Below are 26,999 nucleotides of genomic sequence, written 5' to 3' on the forward strand. Positions count from 1 at the left end.
ACTACCTAACAGAGCTTGGCTGAGACGAGCAGGGTCTTTTCACTGTTACACTGGGCTAAATGAACACAAAGCACAGCTTCCATCACTCTGCACACACGTGACTAACGTGAAGCTCTCTTGCTGTTTTCTTTTAACAGAGCACTCTTCTTAGCAGAGACTCTCTCATAGTTTGATGCCTGGAGAGGACACATACAGACACTGGGAAAGACACTGGGGATCATCCTCTAACCCCCCATCACCCCTTACTGGGGATCATCCTTTACCCCCCCATCACCCCACACTGGGGATCATCCTCTACCCCCCCATCACCCCACACTGGGGATCATCCTCTACCCCCCCCATCACCCCACACTGGGGAGGAGAGAGGAGAGGTTCTCAGACCACACTGGGCAAGCAGAGAACACCATGGAGAGGTCAGTGACCTTGCATCCAGCAGCAGAGGGAATGGCTACCTCTGAGTGACAGGCAGTACATCCACTGGACTGACCATGGCACAGGACTTGGGACAGTCTGATCAGGCTTCAGATACACATCGATCACCATGACCTAAGAGGAAGAGTAATGTTCAGAGCTGGGACAAAGACCTCTGGATGCACAGGACAAATAGCACTGTGTGTGTGTGTGTGTATTGGTGAATGTGTGTATTGGTGTGTATGTGAGACAAAGTATGGTGCTTATTCCTGTCTGCTCTTTTGTGTGTGAGAGTGAATAGTTTCTCCATCTCCCTGTCTATTCTATTCTTCTCTCTCACTAACAACACACACTGAATGACGATGTCATCCCGGAGTTTCTGTCACTGCCACCTCTACACAGTGCACGCTCTCTCTGTGAAGTCGCTGAATGATGATGTCACTCTGGAGTTTCTGCCACTGCCCAGTCACGGTGGAAGGCCGGAGTTGAGACAACGTTTGGGTTGTGTTGTGTGAATGGTGTGGATCCCCCATACCATTGTGTTTTTCAGTGCCATTGTAAAGCACCTATTGGCCTTGACTCTGTGGATAGAGGACACAGTGTTTCTTAATCATTGTGTTTAATGCAATGATACAATGTGTGTTATACCCAGTAGGTTTGGACTAGAGGGTACTACTAACAGCGCTAGTGAGAGAAACTGGAACTTTAGGGACGCAGGTAGCCTAGCGGTTAAGAGCGTTGGGCCAGTAACCGAAAGGTCGGTGGTTCAAATCCTCGAGCCGACTAGGTGAAAAGAAATCTGTCGATGTGCCCTTGAGCAAGGCACTTAACCCTAATTGCTCCTGTAAGTCGCTCTGGATAAGAGCGTCGGCTAAATGACGTAAATGTACTGGGTTGTGATTATGTGCCATCTATCCTTCGAAGACTGTTTATAATAGTTTTATAAGTAGTTTATCAACTCTGCCTGTCATGGTGTGATTACAATGCAGTAAATGATTGTACAAGTGGAACTGAAAGCGCTTGTGTGTCTGTCTGTGTGTGTTTAAGATAACCAAGGTGTGTTTAGTTTTCTTATCAATGTTGTGTAAACTGCTAAACACACAACTTTATCTCCACACACACACTCCACACACACACACACACACACACACACACACACACACACTGCCCTTCATGCAAACATACTGGCTGTCAACTTACCACAGCTTTCTCTTTCTTACGCCTGCAAAACTTGTAGAAGGATTCGTTACAATTGTTCATGTTTAGTGTTGTTTTTTCCACTTCTTTCAGTGTATTTATTGTTCATGGCGTTTGTGCTTTTCTATGTTATTTTCTTTCTATGCTTGTTCTATGTCACTGTGTTCCTGTGTTACATTTTTCTGTCTGTCAATGAGACGGTTGTTTCACAGCCCAGCTCCCTGTCTGTCAATGAGACGTTGTTTCACTGAGTTTAAGTCATAGGCGACAGGCAACAATGGCTTTGTCTATTTATGATCATCACGTACTGTTACTCTAAGAGATCTGGTAATCACACACACACACACACACACACACACACACACACACACAGTATCTTGGAAAGTGCATGTTGGTGAACACTAAACACACACACTTTAGTTGTATTTCTCCTTTAGTTTACCTTGTTATAATAACTTGTACCATAACTGTGGCTTTTTGCAATAACACTTACCGTCCATTACAAACTAATGCCTAATGAACTATTTCTTATTTAACTCCAGAGATGCAGTTTAACCACAGCATTTCCCTCAAACAGACAGCTTCAATCTCATTCAATAAAGTCTACTTCATCTACACATCTTCTCCACTGTCCTTCATTCAGTTTATAAGGACCTTTTGTCCCCCTTTAAGTGTTACGTCTTTATGGTAGTAAAGTATGTCTTATAAATCATTGTATTAAAGTATGTCTTGTAAACTGTGGTATGTCTTATAAACTATTTGTGAATCAACAATGTAGTTCTTATGAAGACTATATTAATGCTCTAGAAAGTCTTAATATAAGTGGGTCAGTTAATTGTTCTGTTTTCTGACACACATGTCCTCTGTTGTGTCTGAGGCGCTGGCTGTTTTCCGCCCGGCGACTCATGATGTGGCTTGGGGTTGGGAGGTTGGGGAGGGGCTGACCACTCAGCTCAGGGTTGTATGTGAGGAATGTGGTTGAGCAACTCATTCCTAGGCCTGAGAGCCTCAGAGCTTACACACACGCTAGCCTGAGAGGAGTGATGACATCACTTCTCTGAGAGGATAACAACAACTATGTCAGATAGATAACAACAACTCTGTCAGATAGATAATAACAACTATGTCAGATAGATAACAACAACTATGAGATAAATAACAACAACTATGTCAGATAGATAACAACAACTATGAGATAAATAACAACAACTATGTCAGATAGATAACAACAACTATGAGATAAATAACAACAACTATGTCAGATAGATAACAACAACTCTGTCAGATAGATAACAACAACTATGAGATAAATAACAACAACTATGTCAGATAAATAACAACAACTATGTCAGATAGATAACAACAACTATGTCAGATAGATAACAACAACTCTGTCAGATAGATAATAACAACTATGTCAGATAGATAATAACAACTATGTCAGATAGATAACAACAACTATGTCAGATAGATAACAACAACTATGTCAGATAGATAATAACAACTATGTCAGATAGATAACAACAACTATGTCAGATAGATAACAACAACTATGTCAGATAGATAACAACAACTATGCCAGATAGATAACAACAACTCTGTCAGTTACACCCGTAGCACACAAGGGGTCTGGTTCCCGGACACAGAAGCAGCATGCTTTTAGTCTAGGACTAAGCCCAAACTGGTTCCGGGAAACTGGCCCAAGAAGTCAAACCGCTCTGAGGTTTTATTTCCAATAGAAATGATAACATCTGGTCCATATTGGAAACCCAGGAAGAGGATACAACTGAGGACTGAGCAGGAAAGAGAGTATCTGTTGTCATCCTCTGTGGATGAGAGTACAATAGCAGGAAACCACTGGTGGTAAAGCTGGGCAGGTGCAGAGTAGTGTGGGTGTGCTCATGGGAGCGAAAAAATCTGTTAAGGAATTCCTAGATCCACATACCTGACCTACACAGACAGAGACACAGACGTTTGCAAGCATGCACGCATGCACAAACACACACACACACACACACACACACACACACTTCCATTTGTGGACATTGTCTATGAGTACTACCAAGTGGTGTAGTGAGAGTGGTTGGTTGGCCTGGGTGAGAGACAGGGGGTGTGCGTCTCAAATGGCACCATACTTCCTAAAATGGCACCATACTTCCTAAAATGGCACCATACTTCCTAAAATGGCACCCTATTCCCTAAAATGGCACCATACTTCCTAAAATGGCACCATACTTCCTAAAATGGCACCATACTTCCTAAAATGGCACCCTACTTCCTAAAATGGCACCATACTTCCTAAAATGGCACCATACTTCCTAAAATGGCACCATACTTCCTAAAATGGCACCCTACTTCCTAAATAGTGCACTACTTTTGACCAGGGCAAATGACAACCTATTCCCTGTATAGTGCACTACTTTTTATTGGGGCAAATTGCACTCTATTTCCTAAATAGTGCACTACTTTTGACCAGGGCAAATGGCAACCTATTCCCTGTATAGTGCACTACTTGTTTCATTGCACTCTATTTCATATAGAGTGTACTACTTTTGACCAGGACAATTGCACTCTGTTTCATATATAGTGTACTACTTTTGACCAGGGCAAATTGCACTCTATTTCATATATAGTGCACTACTTTTTACTGGGGCAAATGGCACCCTATTCCCTACATAGTAAACCATTTTTGACCAGAGCCCAAAAAGTAGTGCACTACATAGGGAATATAGGATGCCATTTTGGGAAAACCTGGCTCTGCCCTGAGACCTGTTGTCTCCTCAGAGTTAAACAAGCAGCCTGTCGGTCCCCAGCTGGGGGGGGGGGGGGACCAGGGGACCGCTGGCTCTGATCTGAGACCTGTTGTCTCCTCAGAGTTGAACAAGCAGCCTGTCGGTCCCGAGCTGGGGGGGACCAGGGGGCCGCTGACTCTGTTCTGAGACCTGTTGGCCCCAGGCCTGTGGGGCTCTATAGGCTTTACATTCACATGGTAATGTTCTGGGGTCGCATGCTTTGTCCATTGGGAAACTAAGTTCACAGGGCACTAAAACACTGCTCAGAGGTCTATATAAGACAGTGTCAAATAAGACACAAAACAGGGAGCGAGAGAAAGAGAGAAAGAGGGGGAGGGAGAGAGAGAGAGATGCTAAGCCAATGGTTGCTTAGTTTACAGGTGTTAGGCTGCTACACTGTTTGTCATCAAACAGCTAGAATGGGATTATTTCAATCAAATGAATTAACAAGTATTATGTGTGGACTGAATTGATTCCCACCCTCGTCTAAAACCGTCACAAAGTCAGCTACGTTTGTGTCAGCATAGGGTCTCGGCTACTCGTAACATCCAGTGGTTTCATGCTAGGCCTCCAGTCCCCTGGATCACGTCACCCGTTGTAGGCTACAGTGTCTTTGCCTTTTAAATTATATTCATCTAACATTAAAAATTAACCTTTTGAATGAATGTATTCCAAAAGAAGTAAAAACATTTCACTGTAGGCAAATTATTGCCTAACAATGTCATGTGTAAAAAATAGCCTAAATCACATTTTTTAAAAGCTGAATATTAATAGATGTAATAAAGTAATTATTTAAATATCGAATGAATTAACATATTACAGATTTACCGTCCCTTTCCTTCTGTATTCTCATAGCGGCATTTTAGTTCAAACGGTGCCCATTCTGCGGTAGGAAGCACCTGCCTACGTCACATACAGCACCTGTTTCGGGGTGGGGTCTGTCTGTCTCCGCAGCCATCAAACCAAATCCCCGAAGGGTGTCGGACAAGGAAGGAGCCGTCTTCAAGACAAAACACAAGACCGACAGAACAATGGGGAGTCTGTTTAGGAGCATAATGTAGGTCTTTCCTTTTTTTTATAGATAATTAATTGGACGATATAATATTTATTAGTTTAATGGATCAATCATCAACGATGAGGAGGTTGATACTGGCCGCGTTCGTCCTCTCTTCCCTACCGACAGGTGAGTTTTTGTTGATGAAAATTAGCAATTCATATTTGAATCGTTAATGTTGTCAATTCGTCCTGTTCTTGCATTAGAGCTTCGTTTCATTTAGTCGCGTCAACAGTTTATGCTATTGTACTGTATCCATTCACAACCCAAAAAGTTCCAATAACTAGCCAGTTAGACACGAGCCGGGGTATCGGTCACATGATGGACAGATACCGATGAGTTCTCACGATGACTCGCACTGTAGTCCTATCAAGTTACAGTTACTGATCTTATCTAGATTTAGATCTACTCATAATGAAATACTGTAGATTGAAAATGGAATTCACCTTTTTTGAGCAAAACTCCTGTTGGTTTGGCTCCAGCTGGGGCGCTCGAGAGAGGTGGAATGGGTGTTAGTTATCCTGACATTTCACCTCAATAATTGTAATTATGGAGGGTATTCAAGGACAAGGACATAGACCCCCGACAGTCACAAAGTAACCTGATTAGCCTAAATGGCAACCTGGTCTCAGAGCATTTCGTATTATTCTGTATGTAAATCCGGGACACTCCATTTAGTGTGATATGTTATGTTTGGTATGGTTACATAAGACGAACTGTTACTTAAGGCGAAAACGAAAGTAGTGTGGGTGGGTGGGTGGGTGTATAATGAAAACGTCTAGCTCTAGCAACCCAAAGGTTACGAGTTCATCACGGACAACTTCAGCATTTTAGCTAATTAGGAACTTTTCAACTACTTGCTACTTTGATCTACTTAGCATGTTAGCTAACCCTTCCTCTAACAGTTTTAGCTAACCCTTCCCCTAACAGTTTTAGCTAACCCTTCCCCTAACAGTGTTAGCTAACCCTTCCCCTAACAGTGTTAGCTAACCCTTCCCCTAACAGTGTTAGCTAACCCTTGCCCTAACAGTGTTAGCTAACCCTTGCCCTAACAGTTTTAGCTAACCCTTCCCCTAACAGTTTTAGCTAACCCTTCCCCTAACAGTTTTAGCTAACCCTTCCCCTAACAGTTTTAGCTAACCCTTCCCCTAACAGTGTTAGCTAACCCTTCCCCTAACAATTTTAGCTAACCCTTCCCCTAACAGTGTTAGCTAACCCTTCCCCTAACAGTGTTAGCTAACCCTTCCCCTAACAGTGTTAGCTAACCTTTCCCCTAACAGTGTTAGCTAACCCTTCCACTAACAGTGTTAGCTAACCCTTCCCCTAACAGTGTTAGCTAACCCTTCCCCTAACAGTGTTAGCTAACCCTTCCCCTAACAGTGTTAGCTAACCCTTCCCCTAACAGTGTTAGCTAACCCTTCCCCTAACAGTGTTAGCTAACCCTTCCCCTAACAGTGTTAGCTAACCCTTCCCCTAACAGTGTTAGCTAACCCTTCCCCTAACAGTGTTAGCTAACCCTTCCCCTAACAGTGTTAGCTAACCCTTCCCCTAACAGTGTTAGCTAACCCTTCCCCTAACAGTGTTAGCTAACCCTTCCCCTAACAGTGTTAGCTAACCCTTCCCCTAACAGTGTTAGCTAACCCTTCCCCTAACAGTGTTAACTAACCCTTCCCCTAACAGTGTTAGCTAACCCTTCCCCTAACAGTGTTAGCTAACCCTTCCCCTAACAGTGTTAGCTAACCCTTCCCCTAACAGTGTTAGCTAACCCTTCCCCTAACAGTGTTAGCTAACCCTTCCCCTAACAGTGTTAGCTAACCCTTCCCCTAACAGTGTTAGCTAACCCTTCCCCTAACAGTGTTAGCTAACCCTTCCCCTAACAGTGCTAGCTAACCCTTCCCCTAACAGTGCTAGCTAACCCTTCCCCTAACAGTGCTAGCTAACCCTTCCCCTAACAGTGCTAGCTAACCCTTCCCCTAACAGTGTTAGCTAACCTTTCCCCTAACAGTGTTAGCTAACCTTTCCCCTAACAGTGTTAGCTAACCTTTCCCCTAACAGTGTTAGCTAACCTTTCCCCTAACAGTGTTAGCTAACCTTTCCCCTAACAGTGTTAGCTAACCTTTCCCCTAACAGTGTTAGCTAACCTTTCCCCTAACAGTGTTAGCTAACCTTTCCCCTAACAGTGTTAGCTAACCCTTCCCCTAACAGTGTTAGCTAACCCTTCCCCTAACAGTGTTAGCTAACCCTTCCCCTAACAGTGTTAGCTAACCCTTCCCCTAACAGTGTTAGCTAACCCTTCCCCTAACAGTGTTAGCTAACCCTTCCCCTAACAGTGTTAGCTAACCCTTCCCCTAACAGTGTTAGCTAACCCTTCCCCTAACAGTGTTAGCTAACCCTTCCCCTAACAGTGTTAGCTAACCCTTCCCCTAACAGTGTTAGCTAACCCTTCCCCTAACAGTGTTAGCTAACCCTTCCCCTAACAGTGTTAGCTAACCCTTCCCCTAACAGTGTTAGCTAACCCTTCCCCTAACAGTGTTAGCTAACCCTTCCCCTAACAGTGTTAGCTAACCCTTCCCCTAACACTAGCCTTAATCCTTTAACCTAACTCCTAAACTCAACCTTAACCCCTAGCCTAGCTAACGTTGGCAAGCTGTCTAACGTTAACCACCTAGCTAGAATTTGTAACATATCATACTTTTAGCAAATTCCTAACATATTGTACGTTTTGCAAATTCGTAACGTGTAATACGAATTGTAAGTTTGAACATATCATAGGAAATGTGTGATGGACATCCACAAATGAATACATACCATATGAAACTTAACATATCATACTAAATGGAGTGTCTCGGATTTACATACTGAATAATACGAAATGCTCTAAAACCAGGTTGTAAATGGTGGTCTATTGCCTATATCCCTCAACTCTGGACCTCAAAGCCAGTTCCACTGCATTGGTTCAGGGCTCCAAAACTGTTCCTGGGGAGAAACCGTCCCGTAGGTTTTCACTCTAACCTTAATCTAGCACACCTGATTCTAACCAGAGTGGTTGATAAACTGAACCAGGTTAGTTACACCTGGACTTAGAGCGAAAACCTACTGGAGGGTAACTCCAGGAACAGGGTTGGAGAACCCTGTCGTACGGTAAGAGTTGAATACACCTGGCCTATACTGTAGATGTATTTTTACAATCAAAATGGAAGTTGAGTCTATTTGAATAGCAGCAAACTGTTTCCTGTGGCAGGCTGTCTCTTTCTCTCAGTCACTGGTTTTTCTGGTTGAACCACTTTCAGCAGGGCTCTGTCACACACACGTACACATACTCTATCCCATTCTTTCATTCTCTCTCAAATCTCAATATGCTTTAACCCAATGAGTCCCACCGGAACGCCAGCACATTTTTGTACCAACGATTCGTCTGTGATTTAACGGGGGCTGAGCTAGAGCGGTGTTTGTGAGACTAGGGCAGTCCCAATGGTTTCAGCTACAAACTATTAAAGCTAGAGCGGTGTTTGTGAGACTAGGACAGTCCCAATGGTTTCAGCTACAAACTATTAAAGCTAGAGCGGTGTTTGTGAGATTAGGGCAGTCAGACTGGTTTGAGCTACAAACTATTAAAGCTAGAGCGGTGTTTGTGAGACTAGGGCAGTCAGACTGGTTTGAGCTACAAACTATTAAAGCCATCTCTGAAAAGCTGAGACTCTCAGGAACACGCACATGTGAGATGTTTAGGTCTATGACCTCACGAGCTACAGTAGAACACGCACATGTGAGATGTTTAGGTCTATGACCTCACGAGCTACAGTAGAACACGCACATGTGACATGTTTAGGTCTATGACCTCACGAGCTACAGTAGAACACGCACATGTGAGATGTTTAGGTCTATGACCTCACGGGCTACAGTAGAACACGCACATGTGACATGTTTAGGTCTATGACCTCACGAGCTACAGTAGAACACGCACATGTGACATGTTTAGGTCTATGACCTCACGAGCTACAGTAGAGTCGTTAGAAGGTAAGGTTCTTCTACATAGATCATAGGAAATCCCAGGTCATAGTGTCTATAATACTGTAAGGGGTTCTTCTACATAGATCATAGTAAATCCCAGGACATAGTGTCTATAATACTGTAAGGGGTTCTTCTACATAGAAGATCGTAGTAAATCCCAGGTCATAGTGTCTATAATACTGTAAGGGGTTCTTCTACATAGAAGATCATAGTAAATCCCAGGTCATAGTGTCTATAATACTGTAAGGGGTTCTTCTACATAGAAGATCATAGTAAATCCCAGGTCATAGTGTCTATAATACTGTAAGGGGTTCTTCTACATAGAAGATCATAGTAAATCCCAGGTCATAGTGTCTATAATACTGTAAGGGGTTCTTCTACATAGAAGATCATAGTAAATCCCAGGTCATAGTGTCTATAATACTGTAAGGGGTTCTTCTACATAGAAGATCATAGTAAATCCCAGGTCATAGTGTCTATAATACTGTAAGGGGTTCTTCTACATAGAAGATCATAGTAAATCCCAGGTCATAGTGTCTATAATACTGTAAGGGGTTCTTCTACATAGAAGATCATAGTAAATCCCAGGTCATAGTGTCTATAATACTGTAAGGGGTTCTTCTACATAGATCATAGTAAATCCCAGGTCATAGTGTCTATAATACTGTAAGGGGTTCTTCTACATAGATCATAGTAAATCCCAGGTCATAGTGTCTATAATACTGTAAGGGGTTCTTCTACATAGATCATAGTAAATCCCAGGTCATAGTGTCTATAATACTGTAAGGGGTTCTTCTACATAGATCATAGGAAATCCCAGGTCATAGTGTCTATAATACTGTAAGGGGCTCTTCTACATAGATCATAGTAAATCCCAGGTCATAGTGTCTATAATACTGTAAGGGGTTCTTCTACATAGAAGACCATAGTAAATCCCAGGTCATAGTGTCTATAATACTGTAAGGGGTTCTTCTACATAGATCATAGTAAATCCCAGGTCATAGTGTCTATAATACTGTAAGGGGTTCTTCTACATAGATCATAGTAAATCCCAGGTCATAGTGTCTATAATACTGTAAGGGGTTCTTCTACATAGATCATAGTAAATCCCAGGTCATAGTGTCTATAATACTGTAAGGGGTTCTTCTACATAGATCATAGGAAATCCCAGGACATAGTGTCTATAATACTGTAAGGGGTTCTTCTACATAGAAGATCATAGTAAATCCCAGGTCATAGTGTCTATAATACTGTAAGGGGTTCTTCTACATAGATCATAGGAAATCCCAGGTCATAGTGTCTATAATACTGTAAGGGGTTCTTCTACATAGATCATAGTAAATCCCAGGACATAGTGTCTATAATATTGTAATAAGCTTACATAGTTGCTGTCACAAACTCCACACAGTTGTCACTGACTAGTTGGATATTCATTTCCCCAGTGAGCAAACCATTTCTGTACTTACAGCATTCATATCAATTCATTTAGATCAGGTTTTTGCTTTGGCAGACCTTATTTTTTGTATTGACATTTGTCAATAAAACTCATGAATACAACTGTTTATGTCAAGTAGTTTTGTGTTCTACTTGTCGCCCTGGTTGTCCTGAATATAAACTGTTGAAACACTTCATTGTGAGGATAAATATCAGGGCTGGACGTCAGATCAATGAGAAGCTGATTTTTACTGGGGCCCCGGGACTGATAGGGTTAATAAACAGCATTGTGTTGGTGTGTAAACAGGCCTCGGGACTGATAGGGTTAATAAACAGCACTGTGTTGGTGTGTAAACAGGCCTCTGGACTGATAGGGTTAATAAACAGCACTGTGTTGGTGTGTAAACAGGCCTCGGGACTGATAGGGTTAATAAACAGCACTGTGTTGGTGTGTAAACAGGCCTCTGGACTGATAGGGTTAACGCACAACTGAGCAAGAGGACAAGTACGTTAGAGTGTCTAGTTTTTGTCTAGTTTGAGAAACATATGCCTCACAAGGCAGCTTCATTAAATAGTACCCGCAAAACACCAGTCTCAACTGGTGACCTCCCGGGTGGCGCAGTGGTCTAGGGCACTGCATCGCAGTGCTAGCTGCGCCACCAGAGTCTCTGGGTTCGCGCCCAGGCTCTGTCGCAGCCGGCCGCAACCGGGAGGTCTGTGGGGCGACGCACAATTGGCATAGCGTCGTCCGGGTTAGGGAGGGTTTGGCCGGTAGGGATATCCTTGTCTCATTATGTAAAATGTAATAAAATGTATGCACTCTACTGTCAGTCGCTCTCAAATGACTTAAATGTAAAATGTCAACGTCAACAGTGAAGAGGCGACTCCGGGATGCTGGCCTTTTAGGCAGAGTTCCTCTGTCCAATGTAATCTTTTATTTTTATTGGCCAGTCTGAGATATGTCTTTTTCTTTGCAACTCTGCCTAGAAGGCCAGCATCCCAGAGTCGCCTCTTCACTGTTGATGTTGAGACTGGTTATTTGCGGGTACTATTTAATGAAGCTGCCAGTTGAGGACTTGTGAGGCGTCTGTTACTTAAACTAGACACTCTAATGTACTTGTCCTCTTGCTCAGTTGTGCACTGGGGCCTTCCACTTCTCTTTCTGTTCTGGTTAGAGCCAGTTTGCGCTGTTCTGTGAAGGGAGTAGTACACAGCGTTGTACGAGATCTTCAGTTGCTTGGCAATTTCTCGAATGGAATAGCCTTCATTTCACAGAACAAGAATAGACTGAAGAGTTTCAGAAGAAAGTACTTGGTTTCTGGCCATTTTGAGCATGTAATGAACCCACGAATGCTGATGCTCCAGATACTCAACTAGTCTAAAGAAGGCCAGAGTTATTGCTTCTTTAATCATAACAACAGTTTCCAGCTGTGCTAACATAATTGCAAAAGGGTCTTCTAATGATCAATTAGCCTTTTAAAATGATAAACTTTGTTTAGCTAACACAACGTGCCATTGGAACACAGGAGTGATGGTTGTTGATAATGGGCCTCTGTACGCCTATGTACAGTTGAAGTCGGAAGTTAACATACACCTTAGCCAAATACATTTAAACACAGTTTTTCACCATTCCTGACATTTAATCCTAGTAAAAATTCCATGTCTTATGTCAGGTAGGATCACCACTTGATTTTAAGAAGGTTAAATGTTAGAATAATAATAGAGAGAATGATTTATTTCAGTTTTGATTTCTTTCATCACATTCCCAGTGGGTCAGAAGTTTACAAACTCAATTAGTATTTGGTAGCATGGCCTTTAAAATGTTTAGCTTGGGTTGAACGTTTCGGGTAGCCTTCCACAAGCTACCCAACAATAAGTTGGGTGAATATTGGCCCATTCCTCCTGACAGAGTTGGTGTAACCGAGTCAGGTTTGTAGGCCTCCTTGCTCGCACACGCTTTTTCAGTTCTGCCCACAAATTGTCTATAGGATTGAAGTCAGGGCTTTGTGATGGCCACTCAGATACCCTGTAGTTGTTGTCCTTTGGCCATTTTGCCACAACTTTGGAAGTATGCTTGGGGTCATTGTCCATTTGGAAGACCCATTTGCGACCAAGCTTTAACTTCCTGACTGATGTCTTGAGATGTTGCTTCAATATATCCACATAATTTTCCTACCTCATGATGCCTTCTATTTTGTGAAGTGCAGGAGGGTCCTGCAGCAAAGCATCCCCACAACATGATGCTGCCACATCCATGCTTCACGGTTGGGATGGTGTTCTTCGGCTTGCAAGCATCCCCCATTTTCCTCCAAACACAATGATGGTAATTATGGCCAAACAGTTCTATTTTTGTTTCATCAGACCAGAGGACATTTCTCCCAAAAGTACGATCTTTGTCCCCATGTGCAGTTGCAAACCGTAGTCTGGCTTTTTTATGGCGGTTTTGGAGCAATGGCTTCTTCCCTGCTGAGCGGCCTTTCAGGTTATGTCAATATAGAACTCGTTTTACTGTGGATATAGATACTTCTGTACCAGTTTCCTCCAGCATCTTCACAAGGTCCTTTGCTGTTGTTCTGGGATTGATTTGCACTTTTCGCACCAAAGTGCGTTCATCTCTAGGAGACAGAACGCGTCTCCTTCCTGAGTGGTATGACGGCTGTGTGGTCCCATGGTGTTTATACTTGCGTACTATTGTTTGTACAGATGAACGTGGTACCTTCTGGCATTTGGAAATTGCTCCCAAGGATGAAGCAGACTTGTGGAGGTCTACCATTTTCTTAGCTGATTTCTTTAGATTTTCCCATGATGTAAAGCAAAGAGGCACTGAGTTTGAAGGTAGGCCTTGAAATACATCCACAGGTACACCTCCAATTGACTCAAATTATGTCAATTAGCCCATCAGAAGCTTCTAAAGCCATGACATAATTTTCTGGAATTTTCCAGGCAGTTTAAAGGCACAGTCAACTTAGTGTATGTAAACTTCTGACCCACTGGAATTGTGATTCACTTATAATTCACTGTAATAATCTGTCCGTAAACAATTGTTGGAAAAATTACTTGTCATGCCAAAACTATAGTTTGTTAACAAGACATTTGTGGAGTGTTTGAAAAACAAGTTTTAATGACTCCAACCTAAGTGTATGTAAACTTTCGACTTCAACTGTAGATATTCCATGAAAAATCTGCCGTTTCCAGCTACAATAGTCATTTACAACATCAACAATGTCTACACTCATTTAATTGAATGTTATACACTGACATGATGTATTCTCTCCCATCAGAGGTGCAGAGCGTCCAGGTGAATGTTCCTCAGACAGAGAGGAGTACAGCTCTGTTTGCCTCCGTCATCCTGAGGTGTGACTACTCCACCTCCGCTAACCAGCAGGATGTCCAGGTCACCTGGCGATACAAGTCCTTCTGCAAGGACCCCATCCTGGAGTATTACTCCCAAGGTTAGTTATGGACCCTGTACTAGTCCCCAGGCTGGTTATGGACCCTGTACTAGTCCCCAGGTTAGTTATGGACCCTGTACTAGTCCCCAGGTTAGTTATGGACCCTGTACTAGTCCCTGGGTTAGTTATGGACCCTGTACTAGTCCCTGGGTTAGTTATGGACCCTGTACTAGTCTCCAGGTTAGTTATGGACCCTGTACTAGTCTCCAGGTTAGTTATGGACCCTGTACTAGTCTCCAGGTTAGTTATGGACCCTGTACTAGTCTCCAGGTTGGTTATGGACCCTGTACTAGTCCCCAGGTTGGTTATGGACCCTGTACTAGTCTCCAGGTTAGTTATGGACCCTGTACTAGTCTCCAGGTTGGTTATGGACCCTGTACTAGTCTCCAGGTTGGTTATGGACCCTGTACTAGTCCCCAGGTTAGTTATGGACCCTGTACTAGTCCCCAGGTTAGTTATGGACCCTGTACTAGTCTCCAGGTTAGTTATGGACCCTGTACTAGTCTCCAGGTTAGTTATGGACCCTGTACTAGTCTCCAGGTTAGTTATGGACCCTGTACTAGTCCCTGGGTTAGTTATGGACCCTGTACTAGTCCCTGGGTTAGTTATGGACCCTGTACTAGTCTCCAGGTTAGTTATGGACCCTGTACTAGTCTCCAGGTTAGTTATGGACCCTGTACTAGTCTCCAGGTTAGTTATGGACCCTGTACTAGTCTCCAGGTTAGTTATGGACCCTGTACTAGTCTCCAGGTTAGTTATGGACCCTGTACTAGTCCCCAGGTTGGTTATGGACCCTGTACTAGTCCCCAGGTTGGTTATGGACCCTGTACTAGTCCCCAGGTTGGTTATGGACCCTGTACTAGTCCCCAGGTTAGTTATGGACCCTGTACTAGTCCCCAGGTTAGTTATGGACCCTGTACTAGTCCCCAGGTTAGTTATGGACCCTGTATTAGTCCCCAGGTTGGTTATGGACCCTGTACTAGTCTCCAGGTTAGTTATGGACCCTGTACTAGTCCCTGGGTTGGTTATGGACCCTGTACTAGTCCCCGGGTTAGTTATGAACCCTGTACTAGTCTCCGGGTTAGTTATGGACCCTGTACTTGTCCCCAGGTTGGTTATGGACCCTGTACTAGTCCCCGGGTTAGTTATGAACCCTGTACTAGTCTCCGGGTTAGTTATGGACCCTGTACTAGTCCCCGGGTTAGTTATGGACCCTGTACTAGTCTCCGGGTTAGTTATGGACCCTGTACTAGTCCCCGGGTTGGTTATGGACCCTGTACTTGTCCCCAGGTTGGTTATGGACCCTGTACTTGTCCCCAGGTTAGTTATGAACCCTGTACTAGTCTCCAGGTTAGTTATGGACCCTGTACTAGTCCCCAAGTTAGTTATGGACCCTGTACTAGTCCCCAGGTTAGTTATGAACCCTGTACTAGTCTCCAGGTTAGTTATGGACCCTGTACTAGTCCCCAAGTTAGTTATGGACCCTGTACTAGTCCCCAAGTTAGTTATGGACCCTGTACTAGTCCCCAGGTTAGTTATGAACCCTGTACTAGTCTCCAGGTTAGTTATGGACCCTGTACTAGTCCCCGGGTTGGTTATGGACCCTGTACTAGTCCCCGGGTTGGTTATGGACCCTGTACTAGTCCCCGGGTTAGTTATGAACCCTGTACTAGTCTCCAGGTTAGTTATGGACCCTGTACTAGTCCCCAAGTTAGTTATGGACCCTGTACTAGTCCCCAAGTTAGTTATGGACCCTGTACTAGTCCCCAGGTTAGTTATGGACCCTGTACTAGTCCCCAGGTTAGTTATGGACCCTGTACTAGTCCCCAGGTTAGTTATGGACCCTGTACTAGTCCCCAGGTTAGTTATGGACCCTGTACTAGTCCCCAGGTAAGTTATGGACACTGTACTTGTCCCCAGGTTAGTTATGGACCCTGTACTTGTCCCCAGGTTAGTTATGGACCCTGTACTAGTCCCCAGGTTAGTTATGGACCCTGTACTAGTCTCCAGGTTAGTTATGGACCCTGTACTAGTCCCCAGGTTAGTTATGGACCCTGTACTAGTCTCCAGGTTAGTTATGGACCCTGTACTAGTCTCCAGGTTAGTTATGGACCCTGTACTAGTCCCCAGGTTAGTTATGGACCCTGTACTAGTCCCCAGGTTGGTTATGGACCCTGTACTAGTCCCCAGGTTGGTTATGGACCCTGTACTAGTCCCCAGGTTAGTTATGGATCCTGTACTAGTCCCCAGGTTAGTTATGGACCCTGTACTAGTCCCCAGGTTGGTTATGGACCCTGTACTTGTCCCCAGGTTAGTTATGGATCCTGTACTAGTCCCCAGGTTAGTTATGGACCCTGTACTAGTCCCCAGGTTAGTTATGGATCCTGTACTAGTCCCCAGGTTAGTTATGGACCCTGTACTAGTCTCCAGGTTAGTTATGGACCCTGTACTAGTCTCCAGGTTAGTTATGGACCCTGTACTAGTCCCCAGGTTAGTTATGGACCCTGTACTAGTCCCCAGGTTGGTTATGGACCCTGTACTAGTCCCCAGGTTGGTTATGGACCCTGTACTAGTCCCCAGGTTAGTTATGGATCCTGTACTAGTCCCCAGGTTAGTTATGGACCCTGTACTAGTCCCCAGGTTGGTTATGGACCCTGTACTTGTCCCCAGGTTAGTTATGGATCCTGTACTAGTCCCCAGGTTAGTTATGGACCCTGTACTAGTCCCCAGGTTAGTTATGGATCCTGTACTAGTCCCCAGGTTAGTTATGGACCCTGTACTAGTCTCCAGGTTAGTTATGGACCCTGTACTAGTCCCCAGGTTAGTTATGGACCCTGTACTAGTCCCCAGGTTAGTTATGGACCCTGTACTAGTCCCCAGGTTAGTTATGGACCCTGTACTAGTCCCCAGGTTAGTTATGGACCCTGTACTAGTCCCCAGGTTAGTTATGGACCCTGTACTAGTCTCCAGGTTAGTTATGCACCCTTTACTAGTCTCCAGGTTGGTTATGGACCATGTACTAGTCCCCAGGTTAGTTATGGACCCTGTACTTGTCCCCAGGTTAGTTATGGACCCTGTACTTGTCCCCAGGTTAGTTATGGACCCTGTACTTGTCCCCAGGTTAGTTATGGACCCTGTACTAGTCTCCAGGTTAGTTATGGATCCTGTACTAGTCCCCAGGTTAGTTATGGACCCTGTACTAGTCCCCAGGTTAGTTATGGACCCTGTACTAGTCCCCAGGTTAGTTATGGACCCTGTACTAGTCCCCAGGTTAGTTATGGACCCTGTACTAGTCCCCAGGTTAGTTATGGACCCTGTACTAGTCCCCAGGTTAGTTATGGACCCTGTACTAGTCCCCAGGTTAGTTATGGACCCTGTACTAGTCCCCAGGTTAGTTATGGACCCTGTACTAGTCCCCAGGTTAGTTATGGACCCTGTACTAGTCCCCAGGTTAGTTATGGACCCTGTACTAGTCCCCAGGTTAGTTATGGACCCTGTACTAGTCCCCAGGTTAGTTATGGACCCTGTACTAGTCCCCAGGTTAGTTATGGACCCTGTACTAGTATCCAGGTTAGTTATGGACCCTGTCCTGGAGTACTAGTCCCCAGGTTAGTTATGGACCCTGTATTAGTCCCCAGGTTAGTTATGGACCCTGTACTAGTATCCAGGTTAGTTATGGACCCTGTACTAGTCCCCAGGTTAGTTATGGACCCTGTACTAGTCCCCAGGTTAGTTATGGACCCTGTACTAGTCTCCAGGTTAGTTATGGACCCTGTACTAGTCCCCAGGTTAGTTATGGACCCTGTATTAGTCCCCAGGTTAGTTATGGACCCTGTACTAGTATCCAGGTTAGTTATGGACCCTGTCCTGGAGTACTAGTCCCCAGGTTAGTTATGGACCCTGTCCTGGAGTACTAGTCCCCAGGTTAGTTATGGACCCTGTATTAGTCCCCAGGTTAGTTATGGACCCTGTCCTGGAGTACTAGTCTCCAGGTTAGTTATGGACCCTGTACTAGTCTCCAGGTTAGTTATGGACCCTGTCCTGGAGTACTAGTCTCCAGGTTAGTTATGGAGCCTGTACTAGTCCCCAGGTTAGTTATGGACCCTGTCCTAGTCTCTATGTTAGTTATGGGGGAAGTGAAGGGAACTGGCCTGGAGCTGGGTTTGGGAGTTGGGCTACATGTTAACTAATTGGGCTACATGTTAACTAGTTGGGCTACAGTTTGACAGTGTATATAGGCAAATTCTAAGGTTGTTAGTTGTTGGGTAGAGGAGTTTGCTGTAGTGTTTTCTTCAGGTTTGTAGTGAGGCCCAAACTTCCTGTCTAACTCTAGAACCTGAAATATGAATTAAATTACTGGTGATGTACAGTAACACTCAGTCAGTCACACACACACTTCTGTATGAAACATATCTCCCTCTATAGCGTACCAGAATGCTCTGCAGCTGGGTCAGGACCCGGCCAATGACTGCCCAGACCGCCAGCGCACGGTGAGGATCATCGTCCAGAAGAGAGGCTCCAACGAGGCCATACTGGGCCCAGAGTACCGGGAACGCAAGATCTCCGTCCAGAACAGTGAGCCTAGACAGCCTTGGGTTGCAAAGTTCCAGTAACTTTCCATAAATCCCCCAGTTTGATAGAAATCCTGGTTGGAGAATTCCAGATTCCCTGCTTAAATCCCTCCTGATACCAGAAATCATCCAACCTGGGGATTTCTGGTAAACCTGGGAATTTTAGGAACGTTACTGGAATTTTGTAACTTTAATCCAGCCACAATGTCACACCTGCGTTAACTAATCAAAATAGTGGTGGAATACAACAACAATGTGAAATGACGGGAGGTTCCCAGAGGAATGGATTGAGAAACATCGTATGACTGTGTGCTCTTCGTTGCTGCTCTGACATGTTTTGACGTCGTTGGGCTGTCTTCCCCCACAGAGGCTGACCTGGTGATCAATGAGATCATGTGGTGGGACAACGGAGTTTACTACTGTTCTGTGGAAGCCACAGGAGACACCAGCGGCGGCTTGGATGGCGTGATCAGCCTCATGGTCTACAGTAAGTTGACCACAACCACAGCTATGACCACAACCTGGGCCGTGTTCATAAAGCATTTCTGAGGAAGAGTGCTGATCTAGGATCAGGTCCTTCTTGTCCATCTTTATTTTACCTTTATTTAACCAGGTAGGCCAAGATAAAGCAAAGCAGTGCGACAAAAACAACAACACAGAGTTGCACAAACAAACATGCAGTCAATAACACAATAGGAAAATCTATGTACAGTGTGTGCAAATGGAGTAAGATTAGAGAGGTAAGGCAATAAATAGGCCATAGTGGCGAAATAATTACAATTTAGCAATTAAACACTGGAGTGATAGATGTGCAGATGATGATGTGCAAGTGGAGATACTGGGGGGCAATAGAGCAACAACAAACAAATATATATATATAACAATATGGGGATGAGGTAGATGGGTGTGCTATTTACAGATGGGCTGTGTACAGGTACAGTGATCGATCGGTACGCTGCTCTGACAGCTGATGCTTAAAGTTAGAGAGTGAGATATAACACTTCAGCTTCAGTGATTTTTGCGATTTGTTCCAGTCATTGGCAGCAGAGAACTGGAAGGAAAGGAGGCCAAAGAAGGTGTTGGCTTTGGGGATGACCAGTGAAATATACCTGCTGGAGCGTGTGCTACGGGTGGGTGTTGCTATGGTGACTAGTGAGCTGAGATAAGGCGGGGCTTTACCTAGCAAAGTCTTATAGATGACCTGGAGCCAGTGGGTTTGGCGACGAATATGAAGCGAGGGCCAGCCAACGAGAGCATACAGGTCGCAGTGGTGGGTAGTATATGGGGCTTTGTTGACAAAACGGATGGCACTGTGATAGACTGCATCCAATTTGCTGAGTTGAGTGGAGTAGAGTTGGAGGCAATTTTGTAAATGGCATCGCCGAAGTCAAGGATCGGTAGGATAGTCAGTTTTACGAGGGTATGTTTGGCAGCCTGAGTGAAGGGAGGTTTTGTTTTGTGAAATAGGAAGCCGATTCCGAGCCTAAATTTAATTTTTGATTGGAGATTTAATGTGATTCTGGAAGGAGAGTTTACAGTCTAACCAGACATCTAGGTATTTGTAGTTGTCCACATATTCTAAGTCAGAACCATGCAGAGTAGTGATGCTAGTCGGGCGGGCGGGTGTGGGCAGCAATCGGTTGAAGAGCATGCCTTTAGTTTTACTAGCATTTAAAAGCAGTTGGAGGCCACGGAAGGAGTGTTGTATGGCATTGAAGCTCATTTGGAGGTTTGTTAACCTTTCATGAGTATCTACCCCGGATCCGGGAGCACCCCCCACCCCCCCCCACGCTGATTAGCATCGCTAGCATAGCGTCACAATTAAATAGTAGCATCTAAATATCATTAAATAACAAGTCCAAGACACCTAATGAAAGATACAGATCTTGTGAATAAAGTCACCATTTCAGATTTTTAAAATGTTTTACAGGGAAGACAAAATATGTAAATCTATTAGCTAACCATGTTAGCAAAATACACCCTTTTTCTTTGTCCACCATTTTTTCTCAACACCAGTAGCTATCACCAATTCGGCTAAACTAAGATATTGATAGCCACTAACCAAGAAAAAACCTCATCAGATGACAGTCTGATAACATATTTATGGTATAGGATAGGTTTTGTTAGAAAAATGTGCATATTTCAGGTATAAATCATAGTTTGCCATTGCAGCCAGCATCACAAATCTCACCAAAGCTCCTAGAATTACTACAGACAGCAACCTGTATTACCAATTTACTCATCATAAAACATTTCTTAAAAATACACAGCACATAGCAATGGACAGACACAGATCTTGTGAATTCAGACAACATTTCAGATTTTCTAAGTGTTTTACGGCGAAAACACAATAAATCGTTATATTAGCATACCACATATGCAAACGTTACCCGAGCACTGATTCTAGCCAAAGAGAGCGATATCATATCATCGCCAAAATATATTAATTTTTTCACTAACCTTCTCAGAATTCTTCAGATGACACTCCTGTAACATCATATTACAACATATATATAGAGTTTGTTCGAAAATGTGCATATTTAGCCATAAAAAAACGTGGTTATACAATGAAAATAGTAGCAAAACAAGCCTGGAAATGTCGGTCGCCATCTTTGAGTGATCTAGTTTAATCAATAGCTAATCATATACTTGACTAAAAAATACAGGGTTGACAGGAATCGAAAGACAAATTAGTTCTTAATGCAATCGCTGATTTACATTTTTTAAATTATCCTTACTTTTCAATACAGGTTGCGCCAAGCGAAGCTATACAAAACAAGATGGTGGCGTAAGCTTTAACATTTTTCGACAGAAACACGATTTATCATCATAAATTGTTCTTACTATGAGCTGTTCTTCCATCAGAATCTTGGGCAAAGAATCCTTTCTTGGGTCTAATCGTCTTTTGGTCGAAAGATGTCCACTTGTCCGTCGAAATGCCCACTAACGTATGACCGGGAGCCCGAAATGTGCCCAGCGCGTCAAAGTGCACAACAAAGCAATGCCTCAATCGCACTAAAAGGATATAAATTGCTATACAACGGTTCAAATTAACTACCTTATGATGCTGTTAACACCTATAACGGTTGAAAACATGACCGGAGAAATATTACTGGCTACACTAATGCTTGGAAAAAGAGCAGGGCGGTGTCCACCGCGCGTCCGGCGCAGCTGGAAAAGAGTTCCTACCTACAGGTTTTTTTCTTTTATAGTGGCTGTGATTGCGCAATCGATACCATTCAAAGCGTCATCACGTAAAGGCATCCAGGGGAAGACGTAAGCAGTGTCCGTATCCTCATAGCATTCACAGTGGCCTTTAAACTGACTCCAGATCAGGGGCCAAAATGTGTGAAATCTGACTCCATGTCAGGGAAATTGCTGTAGAATGAGTTCTGTTCCACTCAGAGACAAAATTCCAACGGCTATAGAAACTAAAATGTTTTCTATCCAATAATAGTAATAATATGCATATTGTACGATCAAGAATTGAGTAGGAAGCCGTTTCATCTGTAGAGACAATTATGCTAATTTGAAACAGCACCCCCTATAGTCGCAAGAAGTTAACACAGTGTCCAAAGAAGGGGTAGATGTATACAGAATGGTGTCGTCTGCGTAGAGGTAGATCAGAGAATCACCAGCAGCAAGAGTGACGCGAGAGTCGGCCCGAGAATTGAACCCTGAGGCACCCCCATAAAGACTGCCAGAGGTCCGGACAACAGGCCCTCAGATTTGACACACTGAACTCTGTCTGAGAAGTAGTTGGTGAACCTGGCGAGGCAGTCATTTGAGAAACCAAGGCTGTTGAGTCTGCCGATAAGAATACGGTGATTGACAGAGTTGAAAGCCTTGGCCATGTCGATGAATACAGCTGCACAGTACTGTCTTTTGTCGATGGCGGTTATGATATCGTTTAGGACCTTGAGTGTGGCTGAGGTGCACCCATGACCAGCTCGGAAACCAGATTGCATAGCGGAGAAGGTAAAGGTGGGATTCGAAATAGTCGGTGATCTGTTTGTTAACTTGGCTTTCGAAGATTTGAGAATGGCATGGCAGGATGGATATAGGTCTATAACAGTTTGGGTCTAGAGTGTCTCCCCCTTGGAAGAGGGGGATGACCGCGGCAGCTTTCCAATCTTTGGGAATCTCAGATTTGAACAGGCTAGTAATAGGGGTTGCAACAATTTTGGCAGATAATTTTAGAAAGAAAGGGTCCAGATTGTCTAGCCCGGCTGATTTGTAGGCGTCCAGATTTGCAGATCTTTCAGAACATCGGCTGTCTGGATTTGGGTGAAGGAGAAGTGGGGAGGGACTTGGGAAAGTTTCTGCGGAGCGTACAGAGCTGTTGATCAGGGTAGGGGTAGCCAGGTGGAAAGCATGGCCAGCCGTAGAAAAATGCTTATTGAAATGATCGATTATCATAGATTTATGTTTCCATGTCATCTTATTCATTAAGAGAAGCCATGGCTTATATCAGCACTAGTCCTACTGTGAAACACTTTGTAAATACAGACCCTGGTGGGAAGGGACTCTAAATGAAGTCACATGGGTATAAGTGCATGTCTGTTTCCCGACCTAGTAAGTATCATCTGGTGTAATGATTTCCTGTGTTGTGGCTGTCTCCAGACTGGCTGACGGTGCTGTTCATGGTGATTGGAGCTCTGCTCCTCATCCTGCTCTTCTGTATCTGCTGCTGCCAGTGTTGTCCTCAGAGGTGCTGCTGCTACGTCCGCTGCCCCTGCTGCCCACAGACCTGCTGCTGTCCTGAGAAAGGTAGGGAAGGGCCTCTGTCTGTCCCTGCTGCCCACAGACCTGCTGCTGTCCTGAGAAAGGTAGGGAAGGACCTCTCTGTCTGTCCCTGCTGCCCACAGACCTGCTGCTGTCCTGGGAAAGGTAGGGAAGGACCTCTCTGTCTGTCCCTGCTGCCCACAGACCTGCTGCTGTCCTGAGAAAGGTAGGGAAGGGCCTCTGTCTGTCCCTGCTGCCCACAGACCTGCTGCTGTCCTGAGAAAGGTAGGGAAGGACCTCTCTGTCTGTCCCTGCTGCCCACAGACCTGCTGCTGTCCTAAGAAAGGTAGGGAAGGGCCTCTCTCTATTCTCTCTTTCTTTTCTCTTTCTCTCACTCTCACACACACTCTCTTTCTCCCACACTTAGGCTCCATCTCACCTCTTCCTCTGTGTCTCTCTCTCTCTCTCCAGCGGTGATGCAGCACAGGATGATGAAGGATGCCCAGAGGGCCATGGGTCCATGGATGGGAGGTCAGCCTATGTACAGCCCCATGAGCCACGGCTCCTCACAGATGAACCCTCTGCTGTATGCAGGTTAGTAACACACACACACACACACACACACACACACACACACACACACACAGGGAGTCTCACACACACACAGCAGAGCTATGCTTCTGATCTTCTAAATGTGTCTTTAACAAATCCATATTTGTCACTTATCATGGTTTTCTCTATCCCATCAGGCTCCCAATCAGGAAAGAGCATCGCCATGGCCCCCATGCCCCTCCCCCCTCCCCCATCTGGCTACAGCATGCCCCCCAGTGTCCACGCTGCCAGCATCTACAACAACCAACATCCCGGCAACAAGCAGATGCTGGACTACCTGGAGAGCCAGGTGAGGGGCATGGATGGGACCAGCCCCATGATGCAGCCCCAGCCCTACCACCAGCAGGTTCAGATGATGCCCCCTCCCCCTCAGCACATGATGCCCCAGCACATCCCCTTCTCAGCGGGTCCTCCCAGCATGCTCTCTGGCCTGGACGACGGGGCCGTGGAGTACCGGGGGGTCATCCAGATGCCTCCCATCGTAGAGCAGCCTGGACGAGGAGGTCGGAGAGGGGGCCAGCCACCGCTTGCTCCTAGAACAGGTCCACCCAGCTCCAGAGAAAGCAGCCGCAGCGAGAGTCGCTTCACCAATCACCGTGACGACCGCAGCGAAGCCAGCGGGCGCCGTTACCCGTCGCCGTCAAGGAGCCGTGGCATGTCAAGGAGCTACAGTGAAGACTTTCTGGACGGGGAGAGTCGGGGGGCGCGAGGTCGAATGGGTTCCCATGACGACCTCAGCGACAGGGTCCCTCGATCCCGCTCCAGAGACGATCTGTTCGAGGAGCAGCGTCGCGCCCCGCCTCCCAGCAACTACTCCCGCTCCCGCAGGGGGTCGTTCAGTTCAGATGAGGATGAAAACAGCAGGAGAGGAGAGGGCAGAGGTCACAGGAGAGGAGGAGAAATGTGTTCGGACATCCCGCCCAGCTATTCTGAATACGAGCCGGGACAGAAACCACCAAGGAGGAATGAGCGTTACTCTGTTAAAACTCTGCTTTAGTTAGTACACTGAAAGCACACTCCTAAACACACACACACACAAACCACACAAACAACCCCTTCAAAATTATTTACCATCTGACAATGGCATTTGATCCATGCCTTCAATTACACATAATCATATAATCACGCAGATATGAAAGAATCACTCACTAAGACACACTGGTGCATACTACTTGGTTTCGTCACTGCTTCCATTCATGGAGCCTTTAATTAATGTGTCCCACTACAGGACAAGAGTTCTGGCAGGGGCACTGTGGTCATCTGATCTGGGCTCTCACTGGCTACCTCTCCTCTCCTTCTGCTGATTGGCATTACAACAGCCCCCTCTGCTGGTTGAACGCTCTCAGTGCAGATAAGCGCCCAATCTTGACAATCTGTTGTGCAAACAAAAGCTGTGTGTACAGTACAGTGGTCAGTCAGTCAGCCAGCCAGTGAGTCAGCCCTCAACAGTAGATGAGCAATTGAAAGGCTCAGCATTGGGAAATCAGAGACTGTAGAAAGAACTGAGGTTGGGCAATTTTGCAGAGCTAAGCAATTGTCTTTGGTCATCAGCCATGTTGTCCTCCTCCTTCACCTTCGCCCTCTGTTTTCCTCCATCCGCCCTACATCTCTCCATCTTGTATTATCCTAACGGGGAAAGAAAGGACTAAACGAGATAAATGAATGACAACATATGAAGGATTTAGAAAGCACGAATGATAGCTGTCGGCATGCAATTCGACATGTCGATCTGATTTTCCAGATTCATACTCTAGAACGTTTACAATTTCTTAAACGTTTTTGAAGTTACTACACATATCTTAAGTTGACGTTTTGAAGGGTATTTAGGTTTTATATTTTACATTTTATTTGTATCATTGCCATAACATTGTTAACAGATGAGAATAATACATAATATGCCTTATTTAATTGTTTGTCAAAAGTTAACCAGAAAACAAAATGTTCCCTGTTTGTTTTTAGCCATAGCCTATGTAGGCTTGTACTCCATGATCACTCAGGTCCCTTTCTACATGTTGTGCATGTAAATAGTTTGAATTGTGCGCTCTGTCTGGACATCTTGAATATTCAGTTATGTAGGTATCGATATGGCTCACGATATATCAAATGTCAGGAAAATAAGCAAAGACGATGTGCTGTTACTTGAAGTCAGTTTGCTTAGGGACTTATCCAATTAGAGGAAGCAAAACCACCACCATACCCTCAGGGTGAACTAGGCTTTGATGTGAAGATCACAGCTGTATGATTTGATGTCTCTGGATAGAAAATGGTGGAGGTGTAAGTTACTCCCTCTTAGGGACAATGAAGGAAACGTTTTCAATAAAGTTAATTTATAGATACCTTTGTGTACAGGTGTCTTCTTCACCCAACTGGTTCCCATTTCAAACATGCTGGAGGCAAATGACACACTCACACACGGACACCCAACAGGCTGGCCTATAGGACACACAGACACTAGGAAGCTCCTCCATTGTTCAGTAAGTTACACAGACATGTCTGCTTCAGACCTAATATATGATCACCTTTCTGTTGTGATCAGATTAGCTCAAGGCAATGTAAAGACAAATTGACAGAATTTGAGTAAAATTACATTCAGGGTCAAAGGCCATCCATATAAGATCCATATAAGATGTGTGCCATGGGATGTCATATGTCATACGTGTGATAATTTATTCAACATAAAGTTAGCAGGAATTAAATGCATATTTTTTATTTAACATAATTTACCCTGTGTTGAAAATGT

At 44.6% G+C, this 26,999-nt stretch overlaps 2 protein-coding genes across 5 annotated transcripts in view; both read left to right on the forward strand.

Annotated features, from left to right (window-relative positions):
- Positions 1-1,524, forward strand: part of LOC129859973 (immunoglobulin-like domain-containing receptor 2) — a 44,201-nt gene extending 42,677 nt beyond the window's left edge. For all 4 annotated transcript variants that reach the window (XM_055930259.1, XM_055930258.1, XM_055930261.1 and 1 more), the window contains one exon: positions 138-1,524. Coding sequence is in view for 3 of the 4 variants with exons in the window: in XM_055930258.1 (XP_055786233.1) it covers positions 138-173 (36 nt within the window). In the remaining variant the exon portion in view is untranslated. The remainder of the gene's footprint in view (positions 1-137) is intronic.
- Positions 1,525-5,327: 3,803 nt separating this feature from the next.
- ildr1a (immunoglobulin-like domain containing receptor 1a) lies at positions 5,328-26,595 on the forward strand. Its single transcript, XM_055930263.1, has 7 exons — positions 5,328-5,583; positions 14,181-14,351; positions 18,777-18,926; positions 19,290-19,409; positions 23,546-23,692; positions 24,119-24,241; positions 24,397-26,595. Exons 1-7 carry the CDS (start codon positions 5,517-5,519, stop codon positions 25,254-25,256), a joined length of 1,638 nt encoding a protein of 545 aa, XP_055786238.1. The 5' UTR covers positions 5,328-5,516; the 3' UTR covers positions 25,257-26,595.
- Positions 26,596-26,999: the final 404 nt, after the last annotated feature.

This window comes from Salvelinus fontinalis, chromosome 7 (genome assembly GCF_029448725.1).
Source record: "Salvelinus fontinalis isolate EN_2023a chromosome 7, ASM2944872v1, whole genome shotgun sequence".
NCBI lineage: Eukaryota > Metazoa > Chordata > Actinopteri > Salmoniformes > Salmonidae > Salvelinus > Salvelinus fontinalis.